This window comes from Erythrolamprus reginae, chromosome 1, assembly GCF_031021105.1.
Source record: "Erythrolamprus reginae isolate rEryReg1 chromosome 1, rEryReg1.hap1, whole genome shotgun sequence".
NCBI lineage: Eukaryota > Metazoa > Chordata > Lepidosauria > Squamata > Dipsadidae > Erythrolamprus > Erythrolamprus reginae.
In genome coordinates, this window is record NC_091950.1 from 360,990,041 (window position 1) to 361,010,673 (window position 20,633).

A 20,633-nucleotide genomic window follows, 5' to 3' on the forward strand; every position below is an offset into this window, starting at 1 on the left:
AGTGTTGTACTAAAATTTATCTTTCAGTTTCCACAGTTTTCTCTCCCTGTGAAAAAAGGCTTCTTATTTTCTGTTTTGTTCACAGGGAACTTTTGATACTTTTGTGATTTATTGTTTTGAACTTACGTATTGTTGCAAGATTTAAGACTGCTTGTATTTTATTTCTTCTTAAACATATTTTACATTCTTTGTACTCTCTTCAATTATTCATGCTTTCTGATTTGGAAGAAACCCCCTGCTAAGGAATTCCCTCATGGTATCTTCCTTTGGAATTTAATTGAGGCATGGGAAAGCAGTGAACCCTAGACCTTTGACAGGAGGATTCTTTGACAGGACACATACAACACACAATTAGTTGCCATGTAGCTAAAATGAAAAAAAAAGTTTTATGGATTAAAATTCTGTTGAGATTATCTACTTTGTTGAGATGTATGTGGGAAAAAATTAAAAGTAATTTCCCCTTAATCATATTAAGCAAAAATGATTTAAAACATCAGAAAAAAATGTTTGGCATTTTAAAATTAGGATAACTCTTCGTGGAATTTAAATGTGGAAGATAAGGGACTGGGGTCCCAATTAAATCATGATTAAAATTAGAAAGAATGATGTAACAAATACACATGACTAGGATTTCAAATTTGAAATACTATATATATCTAGAGCAGTGTTTCCCAACCTTGGCCACTTGAAGATATCTGGACTTCAACTCCCAGAATTCCCCAGCCAGCATTTGCTGGCTGGGGCATTCTGGGAGTTGAAGTCCAAATATCTTCAAATGGCCAAGGTTGGGAAACACTGCTCTAGAGGATGTTAACAATATTAATGCAGTGGTCAACAGATGAACGATGAAGTAACTTCTCTCTTGTTTAGAAAATTTTACTAAATTGATTGGAAAAGTGATTTCCTAAATCTATTCTCACTAAACCTCCTAAACTTTCTATCTCTTTTTTTAGTCCCTTCTGCTCAGCGTGTGGCTTTCCAAGGAAAAGACCTTTCTTCAAAGAACCCAGTCAATTTTCTGCCTTCAAGCTGCATTGTCACTTCTGAGCAAAATGACAGGTGGGAGAAGTTCAGTAAACATGCTCAATTTTAAAAAACAGGCAGTTGCCAGAGATCGAAAGCGGATATTACTGAGCTAATGTTGCATGCCAATAAAAAAAAAAAATCCCACGATGTCGTTGAAAAGATCTGAATATCCACATGCTGTAGAGCAGTGTTTCCCAACCGGTGTGCTGCGGCACACTGGTGTGCCGCGAGACATGGTCAGGTGTGCCGTGAAGAAAGCAGCTCAGCTTCTGGTCTCGAAACTTTTTGCGAAGGGCAAAAAGTTGTGAGAACGGAAGCTGAGCTTCCTTCTTAGCGCCTTCCAAGTTTTCCGGCAACTGCAGCGCTCCGCCCGGCTGGAGCTTCCCTGGCGGCTGCAGCAGGTGAGCTTTGGGGCCTGGTGGGAGGGTAGCGGCAGCGGAAGGGCGGCGCACAGCGGGAGGGTGATGGCGGCGGCGGCAGCCGCAACAGGTAGTAGCCGTGGGGCAGCGGCAGAGTAGTCAGCTGTGAGGCGGAGCTCCGGAACAGAGGCACCGACGGCGGCTGGACATGCTAGAATTGCGTGGCTGGCACTTGCCTGCTGTCTGGGCTGGGACGGAGGCTCCAGCCCCATGTCCATGGCCAGCGCAATGCCAGCATGTACGGCGTCTAGCAACACGTCTAGCCGCCGCCGTCGGTGCCTCCGTTCCGGAGCTCCGCCTCACAGCTGACAACCTTGCCGCCGCCCCACGGCTACTGCCCAATGCCGCTGCTGAGAGAAAGAGAGGGGGGGAGAGAAAGAGATAGCAAGAGAGGGAGAGAGAGGGGGAGAGAAAGAGAGGGAGAGGGAGAAAGAGAGGTAGAGAGGGGGGAGAGAAAGAGAGAGAAAGAGAGGGAGAGAGAGGGAGAGAGGGGGGAGAGAAAGAGAGAGAAAGAGAGGGAGAGGGGGGAAGAGAAAGAGAGAGAAAGAGATAGCAAGAGAGGGAGAGAGAGAAAGAGAGAGGGAGAGGGGGAGAGAGAAAGAGATAGCAAGAGATAGCAAGAGAGGGAGAGTGGGGGAGAAAGAGATAGCAAGAGAGGGAAAGAGAGAAAGAGAGGGAGAGAGGGGGGAGAGAAAGAGAGAGAAAGATAGCAAGAGATGGAGAGAGAGAAAGAGAGAGGGAGAAAGAGGGGGAAGGAGGGTGAGGGAAAGACATAGAGGGAGGGAAGGAGGGAGAGAGAAGGAGGGCAAAAAAGAGAGGAAAGAAGGGAGAAACAAAGAGATGGAGAGAGAGGGGGAAAGAAAGAAGAAGGAAGGGAGAGAGAGAAAGAGGGAGAGAGAGAGAAATAGAGCGAAAGGGAGGAAGAGAGAGATTTTTTTTGTCCAAACTTTTTTTAGCCCCCCCCCCCCGCTCAATGTTTCCCAGGATTTTCTAAATGTGAATAGTGTGCCGCCGCTCAAAAAAGGTTGGGAAACACTGCTGTAAAGAGTTTAGAAAATTACCTTGATGAAGATATGCAAGGTTTGTTATAAAGCAATGAAACACTTCTTAAATCCACACAAATAGAAAGGGTGGAAGAGGTTTATATAGAGACATCCCTAATCCATAAAGTTATAAGAAGGGGGAGGAGATAGAGCCAGTGGTGGGCTACTAAGTGGTATGCTTAATTGGGCTTGTCTCCGTGGCTCTGGAGGTACTGTGAGTTTCAGCGGAATTATGCTTCTGTGCCCCCTGCAGGTGGCAAACTCGTGCACGGAGACGCAGGTACGCCTGTGTTCCAATGATATTTTTTTTGTTTCCGCGCATGCATTGAACACGGGTGCACCTGCATCTCCGTGCACGAGTTTACTACCTGCACGGGCGCAGAAGCATAATTCCGCTCGAACTCGCGGTACCTCTAGAGCCACGGAGACAAGCCCAATAAGGCGTACTGGCTAGCAGTCCACCACTATAGCATATACTATATATAGCAGATATAGATATGGACTTGCAAGATTCTGTTATAGCCACTCCCAATAAAAATAGTTTAGATTTTGTGTGTAATTGAAATCAATCTTGCAAGTCTGATAATCATATCTCGTCTCCTTTCTTGTCACTCCTTCCTTATTGTTAACAGATCTTGCAAATCTCCATCAAGGTAATCTCCCATACATTCTTTACACATACTCAGCCGACAGACTTTGCAAATACTCCTTTGATCTTATTGTGGGTAGTTAATCCTCTCCCCCTCTTAACAGCTACCCGAGATTTCTAAATGCACACATATCTATTTATTTTATTTATTTATTTTGTCCAATACACAATGAGAGTTTTAGTGGGTATATATATATATACAGACACACACATACACACACATAGTAAAATACATGATGAAGGTTATAGAGGAGATACTCATAGTAAAATATATCTATGAAAGAATAGAAAAGAAGATATAGTAATAGAACATATCAATGAAAGAATAGAAGAAGAGATATAGGAATAGAAGAAAGGAATAGGAGATATAGGAGAGCAATAGGACAGGGGACGGAAGGCACTCTAGTGCACTTGTACTCGCCCCTTACTGACCTCTTAGGAATCTGGATAGGTCAACCGTAGATAATCTAAGGGTAAAGGGTTTGGGGTTTGGGGATGACACTACGGAGTCCGGCAATGAGTTCCACGCTTCGACAACTCGGTTACTGAAGTCATATTTTTTACAGTCAAGTTTGGAGCGGTTAATATTAAGTTTAAATCTGTTGTGTGCTCTTGTGTTGTTGTGGTTGAAGCTGAAGTAGTTGCTGACAGGCAGGATGTTGCAGCATATGATCTTGTGGGCAATACTTAGATCTTGTTTAAGGCGTCTTAGTTCTAAGCTTTCTAGGCCCAGGATTGAAAGTCTAGTCTCGTAGAGTATTCTATTTTGAATGGAGGAATGAAGGGCTCTTCTGGTGAAGTCCTTGCCTACCACTTTGTTTTTCATAGTTTTTCTTAGTCTGTCAGTAAACAAGTTTTCCTGTTCACAAGTAAATATTTTGGGAATAAAACCTCTGTAGTAAATATATTTTCTAATATTCGTTGACATCCTATATGCATGTTTTTGTCTTTGGTTGTTGCAGATGATTTGTGGGATTCTCAGTCCATTTCCCCCTGGTGGCAGCAGATGAGAACAGCCTGTATTCAATCTGAGAATAACGGAGCGGCTTTGGTATTTGCTCATGTTGGGCATTCAGTAACAGCACAGATAAGTGATAGTGTTGCAGAAAAAAAGGTATGTATCTTCAGATTCTGTCCACAGCAAAAAAACCCAAAAAAGAAGCCTCCGCCACCCCAAAATAAACTTTTAATACTTGCCACTAAACTTCCAATTATAAAGTATCCTGGAAAATATACAAGTGAGGTCTCATTGTTTATTTATATTGGCAATCCTGAATGTAACTATATTTCATATGCTGCTTACCCATTATAAGTACTATGAAATGGCTACACTAAAATCCATACAGCTACTGTCCAGGCCTTTGAAAGAGTCTAGGATTTCTGTAATTCTCTCACTAGCAGATGCCAGTAACAAACTCCTGGTTTGTAGTTAGAAGAATGTTTTAACTGGCTCAGTGCTGGTGTATTTTATCTTGCCTTGATTCATTGGTTTATATTTTTAAGTTACAATTACTTTATAGTTTATTATTGTTAATAAGCACATCAGGTGCCAGTAGAAGCAATGTAAACAAAATACAAATGTTACTTCTTATTAAACAAAAGTTAACTCACCCCTTCTGTGAACACAGATAAATAATACATTTATTTATGTTATCATGTCCTCTCTCCAAGGAGTTGAAGGGATGCAGATCTCTCTGTTGACCCATTTTATTTTTAGAATAAGTAAAGCAGCACTGCTGGCTTTTTTCCATCCTCAAATTAAACTTCTGGCAATTTAATATGAAATATGTACACATCTTACGTGTATTTACTAAAGGTGCATCCCTTGCTGTTTCTTTTTTCTTTTTTATAAAGTTTTATTTACAAGGATATATACAGTAAATACATTGAGGTACAGACAGCAATATAAAAACAAAAGTTTGTATATCAGATTTTAGGCAATATGCATTAACCCAGTGTTTTTCAACCAGTGTGCCGCGGCACACTAGTGTGCCATGAGACATGGTCAGGTGTGCCGCGAAGCTCAGAGAGAGAAAGAAAACGAGAGAGAGAAAGAGAGAAAGTAAGAGAGAAAGAAAATGAGAGAGAGAAAGCAAGAGAGAGAGAAAAAGAAAGAAAGCAAGAGAAAAAGAAAACAAGAGAGAGAAAGCAAGCGAGAGAGAGAAAGCAAGAGAAAGAAAGAAAGCAAGCAAGAGAGAAAGAAAACGAGAGAGAGAGAAAGCAAGCAAGAGAGAAAGAGAGAGAGAAAGCAAGAGAAAGAAAGAGCAAGAGAGAAAGAAAGCAAGAGAGAGAGAGAAAGAGAGGGAGGGAAGTTGGGAGAAAGACATAGAGGGAGGGAGGGAGAAAGAGCAAAAAAGAGAGGAAGGGAGAAAGGGATGGAGAGAAAAAAGAAGAAGGGAGAGAAAGAGGGAGGGAGAGAGAAATAGAGCAAAAGGGAGGAAGAAAGAGAAAAAAAATTGTCCAAACTTTGTTTAGCCCCCCCCCCCCCCTCAATGTGCCCCAGGGTTTTGTAAATGTAAAAAATGTGCCATGGCTCAAAAAAGGTTGAAAATCACTGCATTAACCAAAGACAGAAGATAAAACAGAATAGAGCAAAACAATCAGAGATGGGAAAAAAACAGACAAACACACAGGACATACAAAAACAAACAAACAAACAAGGGCGGGCGAGTGTACGGTAGATCTGTATTGAAAATATGAACTGAAAATATTCTCAATAGCTCATTACGATATAGCTAATATTCTAAATTATGCATAAGTAAATGGAGTGTTGCATATAGCGAAGCCAAGAGGTTTTGAGTAAATCATTTTAGTTTTTTAACCTATATCTTTATCTCATTTATCTGTTAAAGATGCTGTTTCTCATCTCTAAGGGAACTTTATTAAAAATAGAATGTATGAATAAAATACATATGTGCTGAACATATGGCGGAAAGCTGTAACTTCCTTCTTTCATCATTGAAGTTTGTAAATCTGGACTTTCTGCACACAATATGTAAAATGCCAGCTTGGTAATATGAGAAGTTCATAAAACATATTTTTTATTAGTTTCCCCAAATAACTGTAGGTGCTGATACAGATTCCTGGGAAGCCCTTTCTCTTGATATAGAGTACTGGAAGCTCCTCCTGAAACAGTTAGAAGATTGCCTAATTCTTCAGACACTTCTGAATAGTAAAGTGAGCAAGAAGACAAGCCCAGCTGCTTCTTTGCAGGCTGAGCCCCTCGGGAGACTTTCTGTAAAGAAGTTGCTCGAAGGAGGAAAAGGTGATTGTTTTTGTCTCCCCAAAAGGGTTGGGATGGAAAGGGGTGGCAGTTAAATTTCTTCTACCGAGGTAGCTGCTTCCGACACAGCCCAGGAAAATTCCAAGAGTAATGTGTGAAATGAAATGAAAGAGCCGGGGTGGCACAGCAGGTAGAGTGCTGTACTGCAGGCCAATGAAGCTGACTGTAGATCTGTAGGTCAGCGGTTCAAATCTCATCACTGGCTCAAGGTTGACTCAGCCTTCCATCCTTCCGAGGTGGGTAAAAGGAGGACCCGGATTGTGGGGGCAATATGCTGGCTCTGTTAAAAAGTGCTATTGCTAACATGTTGTAAGCCGCCCTGAGTATAAGGAGAAGGGCGGCATAAAAATTGAATAAATAAATAAATAAATAAATAGGAAATTGCAAAAAAGAGAGGGGACTCAGACTGACAGGGTTGCTCAGAAAGTAATGCACCACATTTTTTTCTTCAACAATTATTTATTGAACACAATGAAACTTACACAAAAGAAACAATGATCTTTCTTCTATACTCCCTATTTTTCCATCCCATAATCTCCATTCCATTCTATGACCTTCCTCTAGCAAGACACAAGGACGTGTAAGCCCTGTCGGTATCACTCCTTGTTCTGGTCATTTCTGCACTGTGCGAATCACCTCTAATGGCCTCACCCCCTGTGCCCAGCGACTAACCGTACTTCTGTTGACTGCAGATTCTCCATAAACTGTACACAAAGGTTTGTGAATATTACTGACAGTTTCTTTTTCCCCAGTGAGAAATTAAATGACGACACGCTTCTTGTAACTTACAGATGTGGTTTCAAAACACTGCTGCAGCTATGCTATCTGTTTGAAGAAACGCAAAATTTACACACGCACTCCTGACAATTCAAATAATGTATATCTAAAGTTTTGCATTTGTATCATTACTGTAGACTGAGAAAAAAATGTGGTGCATTACTTCCTGGGCGACTCTCGTATTTCTATTGAAATCCTCTTGGGGACAGTTTCATGACATGAAGAGTTTTGTTTGTGAACAGTCTGAGCTGATTTCAACCATTTAATCCTTAATAAAGTCCAAATTCCATAACAGATAGAATTACAAATAGGTACGCGCATAGAAAAATAAATAAATAGCCCGGCTAAATTGGCACATGAAGCTTGGTGTGTGTAGGATGACACACCTTCCCAGCCCACAAGGTTCAATTCATTCCAATTTTAGTTCTTCTCTCATGCCATGGAATCTGGTGTCGTTTTCATAGACAAGAACTCTCTGGTTTGAAAGGTATCATCTTCATGCAGGTTTGTAGTCTCCTCAAATCCTATAGGGCCGGCCAGCCCGAGAAGGGTTGAGTAGCATGAGAGGTAGAATTCCTAGGCACTGTCCTTCAAAGCATTTTCATCTCATGCCCGTTGAAACATTGCACAGGAACAGCAATCTACACTCCCAGATGCACAGGCATAGACATTGATCAACTATTTAAAGAATCGACATTAAAATATAATATGCTTCTTGTGAGTCAGGAAGTAGTACAGTCATCAGACCTCTATATTTATAAATGTTTTAACTCTTCATAGATAAAATGAAATCCCCGAAGTAGTCACTGAGAACTAATTTGTCCATTCCTGTCTCCCTATTTGTGCACTACTGTATCCGATGGTAGCAAATTCCATAGTTTAAGATTACAGTAGAAAGAAAGAACGATTGTTTTCTGGGATTTTGCAAACTGATCCTAGACTGTTTTGACTTTCCTTTAGGAGGTGTTGCTGACAGTGTAGCCAAATGGATTTTTAAGCAAGACCTCAGTTTGTCCTTACTCAGATTAGGTCGACAGAGCAATAAAGCAGAAAGCCAGGAAGAATCACAGCAGACTGACAGCAATTTTGTAGCTGAAGATGGAGAAGACCAGCCAAACATGGAGCTCGCATTAGGTAAAACATAGTTTCAGCCATGCTCTTTACTTCTGTTTATTGCAGCAGTGGAATACAATATAATAACCATCCTTTCTTAAAACATGTTCCCAGAACTACTCCATTTAGCATACGAACAATTCCCTTGTAGTCTGGAGATGGATGTCCTCCATGCTCATTCCTGCTGGGAGTATGTTGTACAGTGGAACAAAGACCCAGAGGTAAAGGAAGCCTTTCATTTTCTTACTCCTTGTGTTTTTCATGATATGCACAATCTTACCCGAGCTTTTCAGATAATGAAAGTAATTTATTATTTCTTGTTCAGGTTCTGTAGGTGGAAAATAGGTAGGATAAAAAAATTGCTTAAAATTGCCAAAAAAGCCAATGCAATCTTCGGCTGCATCAAAGCAAAACCACAACTTAGGGATGATGTGATAGTCATCTTATGTTGTGGTTAGCTCTGGCCCAGCTCCTGCCCCAAGGAATGTGGAGGTGGATGTGGGGGAAGCATCCACATGCCACAGGCCTGTTTTGCTCCCGACAGAGTCTGCCAGCAAAGTATCCTCTGCCGAAGGAAGTGTGGGTGACATGGAAGAGGGGGGCTTGGCTGACAGCCCAGGAGGAGATCAATCTTCCTTATCTTCCTTATCTTCTTTGGATTCAGAGGAGGAATGTATGACTGACTCACGCATGCGTAGAGTTATGCATAGGAGAGAACAACTTAAGAAATATTACAGGAGATGAGAGAGGTCACCTGTGTTTGGGTGGGGCTCCAGTAATTAGAGCTGCTGATAAAAGAGCAACGTGCTAGTTTGGCCATTGTGGAGGATTATCTGATCGTAGTTTCGTCAAGACCGTGGATTGTTGTTTCCTGTTTGTATTCAAGACTGTGTGTGGAATTCCTGGACTCTGGATTATACTTCATTGTGAGTGTTTATCACTGTTTGGAGAACATTAGTGGACTCAGTTTCCCAGTTATTGGGTTAGAAACTGGTTTGCATTTAAACTGTGCATTGTTTGTACAAGAAATCCCTTTGAAGTTTAAAAGGGAGTTTTTTCTTCTCTTCTGTTGATAAAGAACATTTCTTTTGCATTCAGTCATGTGTGTGTGTCTACTTGGAATAATTACCCTATAATTACAGGCGGTTGGCACACGCCGGCAGAACATCTTCCAATAGCGGAAATACTGTCATAAGAACGAGAGGATTGATTTATTCTCCATAGCACTTTGTGCTGCCTTACTCACACATACACGTCAGCATAGTTTATAGAAGATTTTACTGGTATTCCCCAGCAGTTTCCTTCACCTGGTTTTAGAACTGCCCCAAACGAAACCATCCGCGATAAGCCCAGCTTAATTCCCCAGACAATGGCCAAATAGTTCATAAAACAAATAGCAAGCTGCTCAAAGTACCATATTTTTCGGAGAATAAGATGCTCCAAAAGAGGATGAAAACTTGGGCATGTCTTATACACCGAATGTAGCCCCACCCAGCCACCCCCACTCTATGGTCTCTGTCTGGCAGCAATTTACCTCCTTGCAGCAAACAGCAGCAGAGCCTGATTAGCATAAGCCACTGATTATCTACCTCCTGACACTCAGCTACTTGATTAAAGTTGCGGCAAGCCCACCTGCTAAAATGAAAGTGAAAGTAAAGCTACACGGAGGCAAATTGCTGCAGGGAGAAGCAAAGGCTGAAACTGGCTGTTTGTTTTTTGCTGCAAGAAGGTAAGTCAATAACTATAAATACCTCTAGAATGTTCAAATTATTAGACTTATTTTTTAAAGACTGCTTTAAAAACTAGAAAACTTAACAAAATGAAAGTTTTTAAAATAAATGCTTGATCTGAAGAGGCCCAGTGCTATTGTATCTTCTTTTAAATAGCAGAGAATATTTCCAGAAAGCCACATCAGTTTTAAAGATCTATGAAAGTATAATCTGAAATGTCCTGTTTTAGTATTAATATTAGTATTAAGTATTAGTATTAAGATAAGGCAGCTGAGCTAAACCCTGACTTAGTCATGTTTGGAGTAGATCTATTTAAATAATTGGGAGGAGTTAATATGATTACATATTAATATACTGCCATAATGTACATTTCTCCAATTCTTTGCTATTTCTATGAGTCAGGCACACATGCACAGAAATACACAGCAAACAGTGTATATCATCTCTGCTGTTTGTTGTTTGCTTTTTGACATATTGCTGGGAGGCAGAGGCCTTTTTTCCTTGTTTTCCTCCCCCAAAACTAAGGTGTTTTCTTATACTCTGAAAAATACAATAAGTCCAACAAATAAACAAAAAGCCCCAGGCAAAACTAAAAGTACATCCACCTTAGCTCACTGGTTATAGAAGTTCAGAGTCTCAAATGTTAAGCAGGAAACAGAGACCAGCAATGCTTATCTCTGCCTGCAGTGCTAAATAGCTTCCTGGTGCAGCCCATCAAGAGGAACTGGACCTTCTCCCCAGCAGCCTGGACGACCTCAGTTTTTCTGTCCGGCGTGCTGTGAGATCCACGAAGGAAGGCAGCTCCTCCTACTCCTCTTCATTGGCCTGCAAGCTGTCCCCAACCAAAGCCTGCAATTCAATTCAATTCAATTTATTAGATTTGTATGCCGCCCCTCTCCGAAGACTCGGGGCGGCTCACAACAATAATAAAACCAATATTCCAGCGAAAACAAATCTAATATTAAAAAGCACATAAAACCCTATCATATTTTAAAAAGCAAACAACATATACATACCCAAACATAAATATAAAAAAGCCTGGGGGAAAGGTGTCTCAACTCCCCCATGCCTGGCGGTATAGATGGGTCTTGAGCAATTTACGAAAGACAATGAGTGTGGGGGCAGTTCTAATCTCCGGGGGGAGTTGATTCCAGAGGGCCGGGGCTGCCACAGAGAAGGCTCTTCCCCTGGGGCCCAGCAAATGACATTGTTTGGTTGACGGGACCCGGAGAAGGCCAACTCTGTGGGACCTTATTGGTTGCTGGGATTCGTGTGGTAGCAGGCGGTTCCGGAGGTACTCTGGTCCAATGCCATGCAGGGCTTTAAACCAACACTTTGAATTGTGACCAGAAACTGATCGGCAGCCAATGCAATTCTTTTTCTGCTGGCAGTTCAGGCTCAGGAATTAATCTGTCCCTAATGTGCCTGGAACAAGCTCATTCTCCCTTGAGCCTGGCCTCCAAGGAAGAGTCGCAGGAGTCATTCAAGGGCGATATCACACACTGAGAGCAGGAGAAGAAACAATGGGTGCAACCTCATCAGAGGGAGATTCAAACTGAAATTAAAGAAGAATTTTTGACAGAACAATTAATCAATGACATAGTTGCCTCCTGGGCCTATGAGGTGTTTCATTGCTGGAGGTTTTCAAGAAAAAATGGGACAACCATTTACGTGGGATGATATAAGGGGTTGGACAAGAAGACCCTCGAGTTGCGATTATGCCTTATGATTGTATAAGAATTTTATTTTGGAATGTGGGTATCCTATGCTCTTTATTTCATAGTGATAATGCACATTTTGCACATTGGTATTGTCAAAATTTATTAGATGTGATAGCATATAAATCACTACCATATTTTTCGGAGTATAAGATACACCTTTTCCCTCCCTAAAAGAGGCTGAAAATTCAGGTGTGTCCTATATTCTGAATGTAGCTGTTTGGGAAGCTTTTTTTTCCAGCCCTAACTAGGTGCTAACGAACTTCCCAGCTCTTACCTCGCAGGTTCTTTCATTGTCACTCTTTGCAAAGAATGTTTTCCAAGCCCTAAGTCTTTGCAGCTTTTTTCCCCCATTGCTTTACTTGCTCCAAATGTTTCTTTCAAGCCCTAGAAAGGTGCTAATGATTTTCCCAGCTCTTATTGGCTTGCAAACTCTTTCATTGTTACTCTCTCTGACTAAGGTTTTTTTTTAAAGCCCTAACCAGGGGATAAAATAATGTGCCAGACTAAGGATGCTGGTCAGATGAATATATTGTTATTGTTATTGTATATTGTTTTATCACTGTTGTGAGCTGCCCCGAGTCTGCGGAGAGGGGCGGCATACAAATCTAATAATAATTAAATAATAATAATAATAATAATAATAATAATAATAATAATAATATGGTAAGCAGATTTCCCCCCCTATTTTCCTCTTCCAAAACTAAGGTGCATCTTATACTCCGAAAAATACGGTACTATATTGAGCTGTCACTGTTTTGAAGATTGAAAAAAAAGGGACACTTTGTATTGATAACAAAAACTGTTTCAATGAAAGATTGGGTTACATGTCAACGATACAAACTGTACTTTATCACTATTACAACTTGCTGCAATTTTACAGAGTATGGTAATTAACATATATCAAACATATTTGATATATTTTATCAAATATTTAATATCAATATATCAAGTAACCTTAAATAATACATCAGAGCATTTAGAAATTATTTATGATATGTGCAGTGAAGGGCTACCAAATTTTTTACTACCACACTGTGGGCGTGGCTTATGCAGGACGCCCTGCAGTTTCTTTCAACATCTTTCAGTGCAAATTGGGTGCTCTGGGATGGAGATCCATTTTTGCTACCCCACTGTGTTACGCCCCCCGTCCGGGCAGTAGCCCACCACTGGATATGTCCCATGATATGCTGCTTTGTGATTATTATAACTTTTATTTCAAACTTGGAGAAGAGTCAACTTAGCTGTGGTTGTTCTTTCCTGAATAACCTTTAAACAAAGCTGAAAAAAACAATACAGAACAGTAGTTTTTTTTTAAAAAAAATGTTTCTGTGTGTAGATAGCATTTGTGTGTGTTAAAGTCCATGGAGAGGGGTGGCATACAAATCCAATAAATAAATAAATAAATAGCCTATACTATCTGGTCAAAAAGATCTGTACACAAAAAATATTATCTAGAACAAAACCTGAAATAAATTGAAATACTTAATAAATAGTTGGGAAGATTATTGTTTATGTGCTTCATTGCACTGACTAATATTGATTATTTCTGTTTTTCTAATCCAAGGAAGCATATATTCTCACCAGAGCCATAGAACATCTTGGATGCATTGATAATGGTCATATTCAACATGGTAAGAATAAAGAACTATTTTGGATGCGTCAATGCAAAATAGAGAATTTGTTTCATAATTATCTATGTGTTGAGGAGTCCAAAGCTGTCTTTTTTATCTGCAAATCAAAACTGCATGGAAGTATTGAAGTATTCTCAAATCAGTGTCAAAGTTGGACTTGTTTCACATAAAGTATATAAGAATACATACTGATGCTAAGGAATTAGATATTCTTCTTCCCACCTAAAAAGAACTCTGTTCCAACTGCCAGTTGCCTTATATTAACATGCTCTAATGCTGCCCCGTCGCTAAACTGGGTGTGGCCATGGCCAGCGCGTGACTCATCCAGCCTGTGGCCTGGAAGTTTATACATTATACTCCCCCTCCCCATCTGAAAAGAACACTACCCCAACTGCCAGTTTTTCTAGTGTTCTCTAAAAGCACATATTTTTATGTTGGCTTTCCTAAGCTGTACTTATTAGTACCAGTCTTAACCAATTACTGTTTCAGTGTTAATGAAACTGCTTGGGATGCATATATAGATAAACTGTATACATATTTATTATTAATTTTTTTGAAACATGCTATGAGTTCACCTGGCAAAACTATTTAAATTGCCTTCAGGTGTGTCTAAATTTATGTAATTATTTCAGGAATTGCTCTAATGATGTGGAACACATTCATAGTGAAAAGGCTTTCTGCTGCTACCTATTTAATGGACAAGGTATGTATTGCATTATGTTAAAAAACCCCAAGTTAAATAGAATACAGTGATCCCCCGCTCGTTGCGAGGGTTCCGTTCCAGGACCCCCCGCAACGAGTGGGTTTTCACGAAGTAGCGCTGCGGAAGTAAAAACACCATCTGCGCATGTGCAGATGGTGTTTTTAACTTCCGCAGCGCTAGCGAGGAGCCGAAGATTGGGGGCGGCGCGGCTGTTTTAAAACATCCCCGCCGACATGGGGGGCTCGCTAGCACCCCCCCGCACCCCCAACCCGGGTTTGGGGGGGTGCTAGCGAGCCCCCCATGTCGGCGGGGACGTTTTAAAACACCCGCGCGGCTTTCCAATGAGTCCCGAAGACAAACGCGGAAGTTTGACGTTTGTCTTCGGGACTCATTGGAAAGCTCCGATCGTTTTAAAACAGTTGCGCCGTTCTCCGCTGACTCCTGGCGAACTTCCCCGCTTTAGGAGTCAGCGGAGAACGGCGCGCCTGCTTTAAAACGATCGGAGCCAGCCGGCTCCGATCGTTTTAAAACAGGCGCGCCGTTCTCCGCTGACTCCTGGCAAACTTCCCGGGCGAAGGGCGAAGGGCGGGCGAGCGGGTGCTGGGGGGGGCTTCGCCCTCCCGCCAGCAAGAGGGGGAAGACCCAGGGAAGCCGCCCAGCAGCTGATCTGCCGGGCGCCATCTACGCATGCGTGCCCATAGAAAAAAGGGCACGCATGCGCAGATGGTGTTTTGACTTCCGGGTTCAAAAATCGCAAATTACCCTGTTCGCAATGGTCGGGGACGCAATAACCGGGGGATCACTGTATTTAATATCACTTTCATATGTGGGTTGTCTTTCAGTGAATGAAACTTGGTTAGCTATGTGGGCTTAGACTTTCAGGTCACTAAGTTCAAACCTTTCTTATGACTAAATCTAGATTATACAATTCTGATATTAAACTATTAAGGTTTCTACTTCTACCTACTCAACGAAGAGGATCTAATTACATCTCAGGGCAAGTTGGTTCCAAATGTTCTTAAACACTGCTCACCTTTACTGAGGTTTTTCCCCCTGATATTCAACTGATTCTTTTAATTTAAACCCATTACTTCATTGTTGGCATTCTAGAGAAAAGAGCTTGGCTTTGTTTGTAAATTATATTCAGATACTTGAATATTATTACCCTGTGTGGAGTGCAAAAAAAGACACACAAGGTGGTGTCTGACAAACACAGTAGAAAGTAGAACTGTTAATTCTTTTGATTTATTATTATTATTTTATTATTTATTGGATTTGTATGCCGCCCCTCTCCGCAGACTCGGGGCGGCTAACAACAATGATAAAAAACAACATGTAACAATCCAATTTAATAAAACAACTAAAAACCCTTATTATAAAAACCAAACATACACACAAACATACCATACATACCTGGCGACAAAGGTGGGTCTTGAATAACTTGCGAAAGACAAGGAGGGTGGGGGCCATTCTAATCTCTAGGGGGAGTTGATTCCAGAGGGCCCGGGCTGCCACAGAGAAGGCTCTTCCCCTGGGACCCGCCAAATGACATTGTTTGGTCGACGGGACCCGGAGAAGGCCAACTCTGTGGGACCTTATCGGCCGCTGGGATTCGTGCGGTAGAAGGCGGTTCCGGATGTATTCTGGCCCAATGCCATGTAGGGCTTTAAAGGTCATTACCAACACTTTGAATTGTGACCGGAAACAGATCGGCAGCCAGTGCAGGCCGCGGAGTGTTGCAGAAACGTGGGCGAATCTAGGAAGCCCCACGATGGCTCTCGCAGCCACATTCTGCACGACTTTGAATTGTGACTGGAAACTGATCGGCAACCAATGTAGACTGCGGAGTGTTGGTGTAACATGGGCATACCTAGGGAAGCCCATGATTGCTCTCGCAGCTGCATTCTGCACCATCTGAAGTTTCCGAACACTTTTCAAAGGTAGCCCCATGTAGAGAGCATTGCAGTAATCGAACCTCGAGGTGATGAGGGCATGAGTGACTGTGAGCAATGACTCCCTGTCCAAATAGGGCTGCAACTGGTGCACCAGGCGAACCTGGGCAAACGCCCTCCTCACCACAGCCGAAAGATGATGATTTGAAAGCCATTAGGAAAAATATCATTACATACAACAATGTGGGCATGCTTGCTACATCTGTCAACACTTGCTTCAACAAGCTGAATCTTTTTCTGGATTCACATGGTAGTCATGCAGTCTCCCCAAATTACAGACCTACTCCTGTCAGTAGGCAGTCAGCAGCTCTTAAGATATCTTACTCTTTGCAGTTGGCAGCAATTCAGGAGAGAGCTTAAGGCACCAGTCTAGAAATACAAGTCCTGTTTCTCCCTCCTGTGCCCCACCCCCCCTCCAAAAAAAAGAAAAGAAGAAAAAGAAGGAATGAATCCTGCAGGTGAATTCTAGGAAGAAAAAAAATATTCTCATCCCTCTCAGTTGAACATATTTTTTCTTCAAACTAGGTTTCTCAGTGACTTTCAACATGTCTGTTATTATTGTTGAAGGCCATCAGTGAACTATGTATTTTCCCCATCACTTGATCACTAAGCTGACTCTGTCTAGATTGATATACTAATTAGTTAATTAAACTTTGAAATAATTCTGAGGAAAAGCACTAAGACATAGCTACTAGTCATAACTTAAAAGAAACATTGTTTCACACATACTCATAAATATATGGGAAGTGGGGAGGCTTTTTGTAAAATAAAAAAATGTTATTTGTGGTAAAAAAGAGATGGCAACTTATCTATTTGTTGAGATGGAATATAATAGTATATTGAGTCCTTCTAAACAAATTTCTGTTATAGGTTGGAAAAGCACCAAAGGACAGGCTGTGCAGACGGGCAAGTAATCCTTTTTCTTTATTTAAAATATCATAATAATACAAGATCTCAACCATAATACAAGATCTGATAGCATCTGTACTACCCAGAATTTTGGGGGTTTTCTGCCAACTTAAGCTAAGGTCAGAGCCTTGGCTTCCAGCTATTTAAACCATTTTATTTGGCTTGCCTTTCTCTGAGCTCAGCTCTAATTTAGGTTTTTAATCTAAGATCACGTTTAAGACAAATTTCCACGAAGCGAACATGACTTCAAGCAGATTTGCACACAATAATAAGGTAGTTCCAATCTTTAGGTTTGAACGAGCTTTCATTTGTTTCTCTACAAAGTTAAAAATAAAACTTTTTCCTTGAATCTAAAGATTGGAAGGAATCTTTGAGACCATCTAGCTCAATCACCTGCCCATTTAAGAAATTATTGCTACAAACAAGTGCATTTGCTGGCCCAGTTAGCTTGTATTTTTTCTCAATCATATTTGGTTGAGTGATGCGGAATTTGTTTTCGACAAAGTAAGTTCCATATCCATTATCCACCTGTGTTGTATTAGAAATGATGCTGATGCCAGTTGCTCAATTTCTTTTAAAGTTCAATTGGAAGAATAAAGTAGGAAAAGACCTGAGCAGCCTTGGGCTGAATTAGTTTAACACCATAGAATAGAATAGAATAGAATGGAAATCTTTCTCCTAAAGAACTAGCATTGGATAACTATGATTGACACTCCACAAATTATATATTCTATTACATTATATCTTCCAGAGTGTTTTCGGAGAATCTGTTTTTTAACCTGGATATTTTGCAATCCTTTAAAAATCCTTCTAGATTAGTTTTTGGTGCCAGCTAATGTACCTCCCCACTTCCATTTAAATCCTAAACAATTTTAATTATCATTACATGGCCAGCCTTTATAAATCTGCAAAGTTCTTTTTTTGGGGGTGGTGGTGGTGGTGGTGTATGTTATGATTTCACCTTGCCAATAACATATGCCACTGAAAAATGATCAGAGGCAGATAAATGTACCTAGTAATTTTCAATTTATTTAAATATGAATTTGATTATTGATGAAATATATATAAATACAAATAAAACATATAAAACATTTAGACACAGAACCTTATAAATTAAAAAAAATGTATTGAATATTGAGACTTGCATGACTCTTTTTTTTACAAAAAGATACTTTTTGCATTAAACGTATAATTGATTTCTGGGATTTGCTATGAATACAGCCTCTTCTGTCTACAAATATTTTAAAATGTATTCAAGAAGGTTTTTGCTTTTTTAAACAAATGAATTCCTCTTTGTCAAACAGGATGTAGGGATGAGTGACAACGCAGTGTCCTGTTTCCTTGGGTCTTGCTCAGACCTTCTTCAGATACTCTTGGAGGTAACAGCTCCTTCCTCAATCTAAACTGCACCTTATTTCTAATACATTCATCATCTCGCATCAGTCTGAAGACTTTCAAAGTAATGTCTATAGCTCTGCACATTAAACCTTATGTGAGGATTGTTGCCAAAGATTCCTGCAAACCAGAAGATAGTAATAGAATGTTAATTTTTAGCCACATTCCACTTGAATAAATGTTTTAATTTTTTTAGCGCTACAATTTTTTTTAAAAAAAAGTTTTCTTTTTTTAATTATTATTTTTTAAAATAAATTTTATTGGTTTAAAATACATATACAGTGATCCCCCGATCATTGCGAGGGTTCCGTTCCAGGCCCCCTAGCAATGATCGGGTTTTCACGAAGTAGCGCTGCGGAAGTAAAAACACCATCTGCGCATGCGCAGATGGTGTTTTTACTTCCGCAGCGCTAGCAAGGAGCCGAAGATTGGGGTTCCTGGGAAGGGGACTCAGCTGGGAAGCGGCGCTGGGGTTTCCCCACCGCCCACGCAAACTCCTCGCTGCCGCTCGCCCGCCCTTCGCCCGCCCACGCTGCTCGCTCGCGCCGCTTCCCAGCTGAGTCCTGAAGCCAATTCGCTTCAGGACTCAGCTGGGAAGCGGCGCGAGCGAACGGCGTGGGCGGGCGAAGGGCGGGCGAGCCGGGGCGCGCGGGCAGGCAGGCAGCGGAGAAGCCGTTCGCTCGCGCCGCTCGCTCGCGCCTGAGTCCCGAAGACAAACGCGGAAGTTTGCCTTTGACGTTTGTCTTCGGGACTCAGTTGGGAAGCTGTGCGGCTGTTTTAAAACGTCGCCGCCGGCATGGGGGGCTTGCCAGCACCCCCCGGGCCCCCAACCCGGGTTTGGGGGGCTGCTAGGAAGCCCCCCATGCCGGCGGCGACGTTTTAAAACAGCCGCGCGGCTTGCCAACTGAGTCCCGAAGACAAACGTCAAAGGCAAACTTCCGCGTTTGTCTTCGGGACTCATTGGGAAGCCGCGCGGCTGTTTTAAAACGTCGACGCCGGCATGGGGGGCTTGCCAGCACCCCCCCGAACCCGGGTGGCCGGGCGAGCAGCGAGCGAACGGCGGGTGGCCGGGCGAAGGGCGGGCGAGCGGGTGCTGGGGGGGGCTTCTCGCCCTCCCGCCAGCAAGAGGGGGAGCGAACGGCGTGGGCGGGCGAATGGTGGGCGAGCGGCGGGCCTGCGGGCAGGCAGGCGGCGGACAAGCCGTTCGCTCGCGCCGCTCGTTCGCGCCGCTTCCCAGCTGAGTCCTGAAGCCAATTCGCTTCAGGACTCAGCTGGGAAGCGGCGCGAGCGAACGGCGTGGGCGGGCGAAGGGCGGGCGAGCGGTAGCGAGGAGTTTGCGTCGGCGGTGGGGAAACTCCTCGCTGATGCCCGCCGCTCACCCTCCCGCCAGCAAGAGGGGGAAGACCCAGGGAAGCCGCCCAGCAGCTGATCTGCCCGGCGCCATCTATTTTTTTCCTTTTGGTTATCCATATATTTTTAATTATTTTTATTTTCTTAGCCGCCTCCATATATTCTTATTTAATTGATTTAATTTCATACAAATTTTTCCTAAAAGTTACTGTATATAAATCCTTTATATAGTAGAACCCCGACTTACGAAATTAATTGGTTCCGGAAGGAGGCTCGTACGTCGAAAAGCTCATATGTCGAAACATTGTTTCCCATAGGAAACAATGGAAAAGCGATTAATGCGTGCAAGCCCGGGGAAGTTCGCCAGGAGTCAGCGGAGAAGCGGCGCGCCTGTTTTAAAAGATCGGAGCCGGCCTGGGGGGGGCTTTCCAGCAACCCCCGAGCCCCCAACCCAACCCCAACCGGTTGGGGGCTCGGGGGTTGCTGGAAAGCCCCCCCAGGCCGGCTCCGATCTTTTAAAACAGCCGCGCCGCTTCTCCGCTGACTCCTGAAGCGGGGAAGTTCCTGAAAGGGACGGAGAAAGCCCTCTCTCGCAGCGAAAGCGCTCCCAGCCAGGGGACTGCGAGAGAGGGCTTTCTCCGTCCCTTTCAGGAAAGCGCGCCGCGCCCCTCTCGCAGCCCCCAAGAAGGGGTTTTTTGCTTTTTTTTTCCCCGCCTCACGGGAGAGAGAGAGAGAGAGCAGCGCCCTGTCAGTTCCGAGCTGTGAGAGGGGCGCGGCGCGCTTTCACGAAAGGGACGGAGAAAGCCCTCTCTTGCAGCCCCCTGGCTGGGAGCGCTTTCGCTGCGAGAGAGGGCTTTCTCCGTCCCTTTCAGGAAAGCGTTCAGATCCCCCCACCCCCAGCAGAAGCCAAGGGCCCGCAGAGTGGGGCGGCA

General features: G+C 42.7%; 1 protein-coding gene across 2 annotated transcripts in view; it reads left to right on the plus strand.

The window, feature by feature from the left end:
• The window catches only part of RAB3GAP2 (RAB3 GTPase activating non-catalytic protein subunit 2), a 72,286-nt gene that overhangs the window by 44,150 nt on the left and 7,503 nt on the right, over nucleotides 1-20,633 (plus strand). For both annotated transcript variants that reach the window (XM_070734388.1, XM_070734387.1), the window contains exons 22-30: nucleotides 954-1,059; nucleotides 4,100-4,251; nucleotides 6,186-6,402; nucleotides 8,158-8,331; nucleotides 8,425-8,531; nucleotides 13,326-13,392; nucleotides 14,025-14,095; nucleotides 16,918-16,953; nucleotides 18,261-18,335. In XM_070734388.1, the coding sequence (XP_070590489.1) occupies nucleotides 954-1,059; nucleotides 4,100-4,251; nucleotides 6,186-6,402; nucleotides 8,158-8,331; nucleotides 8,425-8,531; nucleotides 13,326-13,392; nucleotides 14,025-14,095; nucleotides 16,918-16,953; nucleotides 18,261-18,335 (1,005 nt within the window). The remainder of the gene's footprint in view (nucleotides 1-953; nucleotides 1,060-4,099; nucleotides 4,252-6,185; nucleotides 6,403-8,157; nucleotides 8,332-8,424; nucleotides 8,532-13,325; nucleotides 13,393-14,024; nucleotides 14,096-16,917; nucleotides 16,954-18,260; nucleotides 18,336-20,633) is intronic.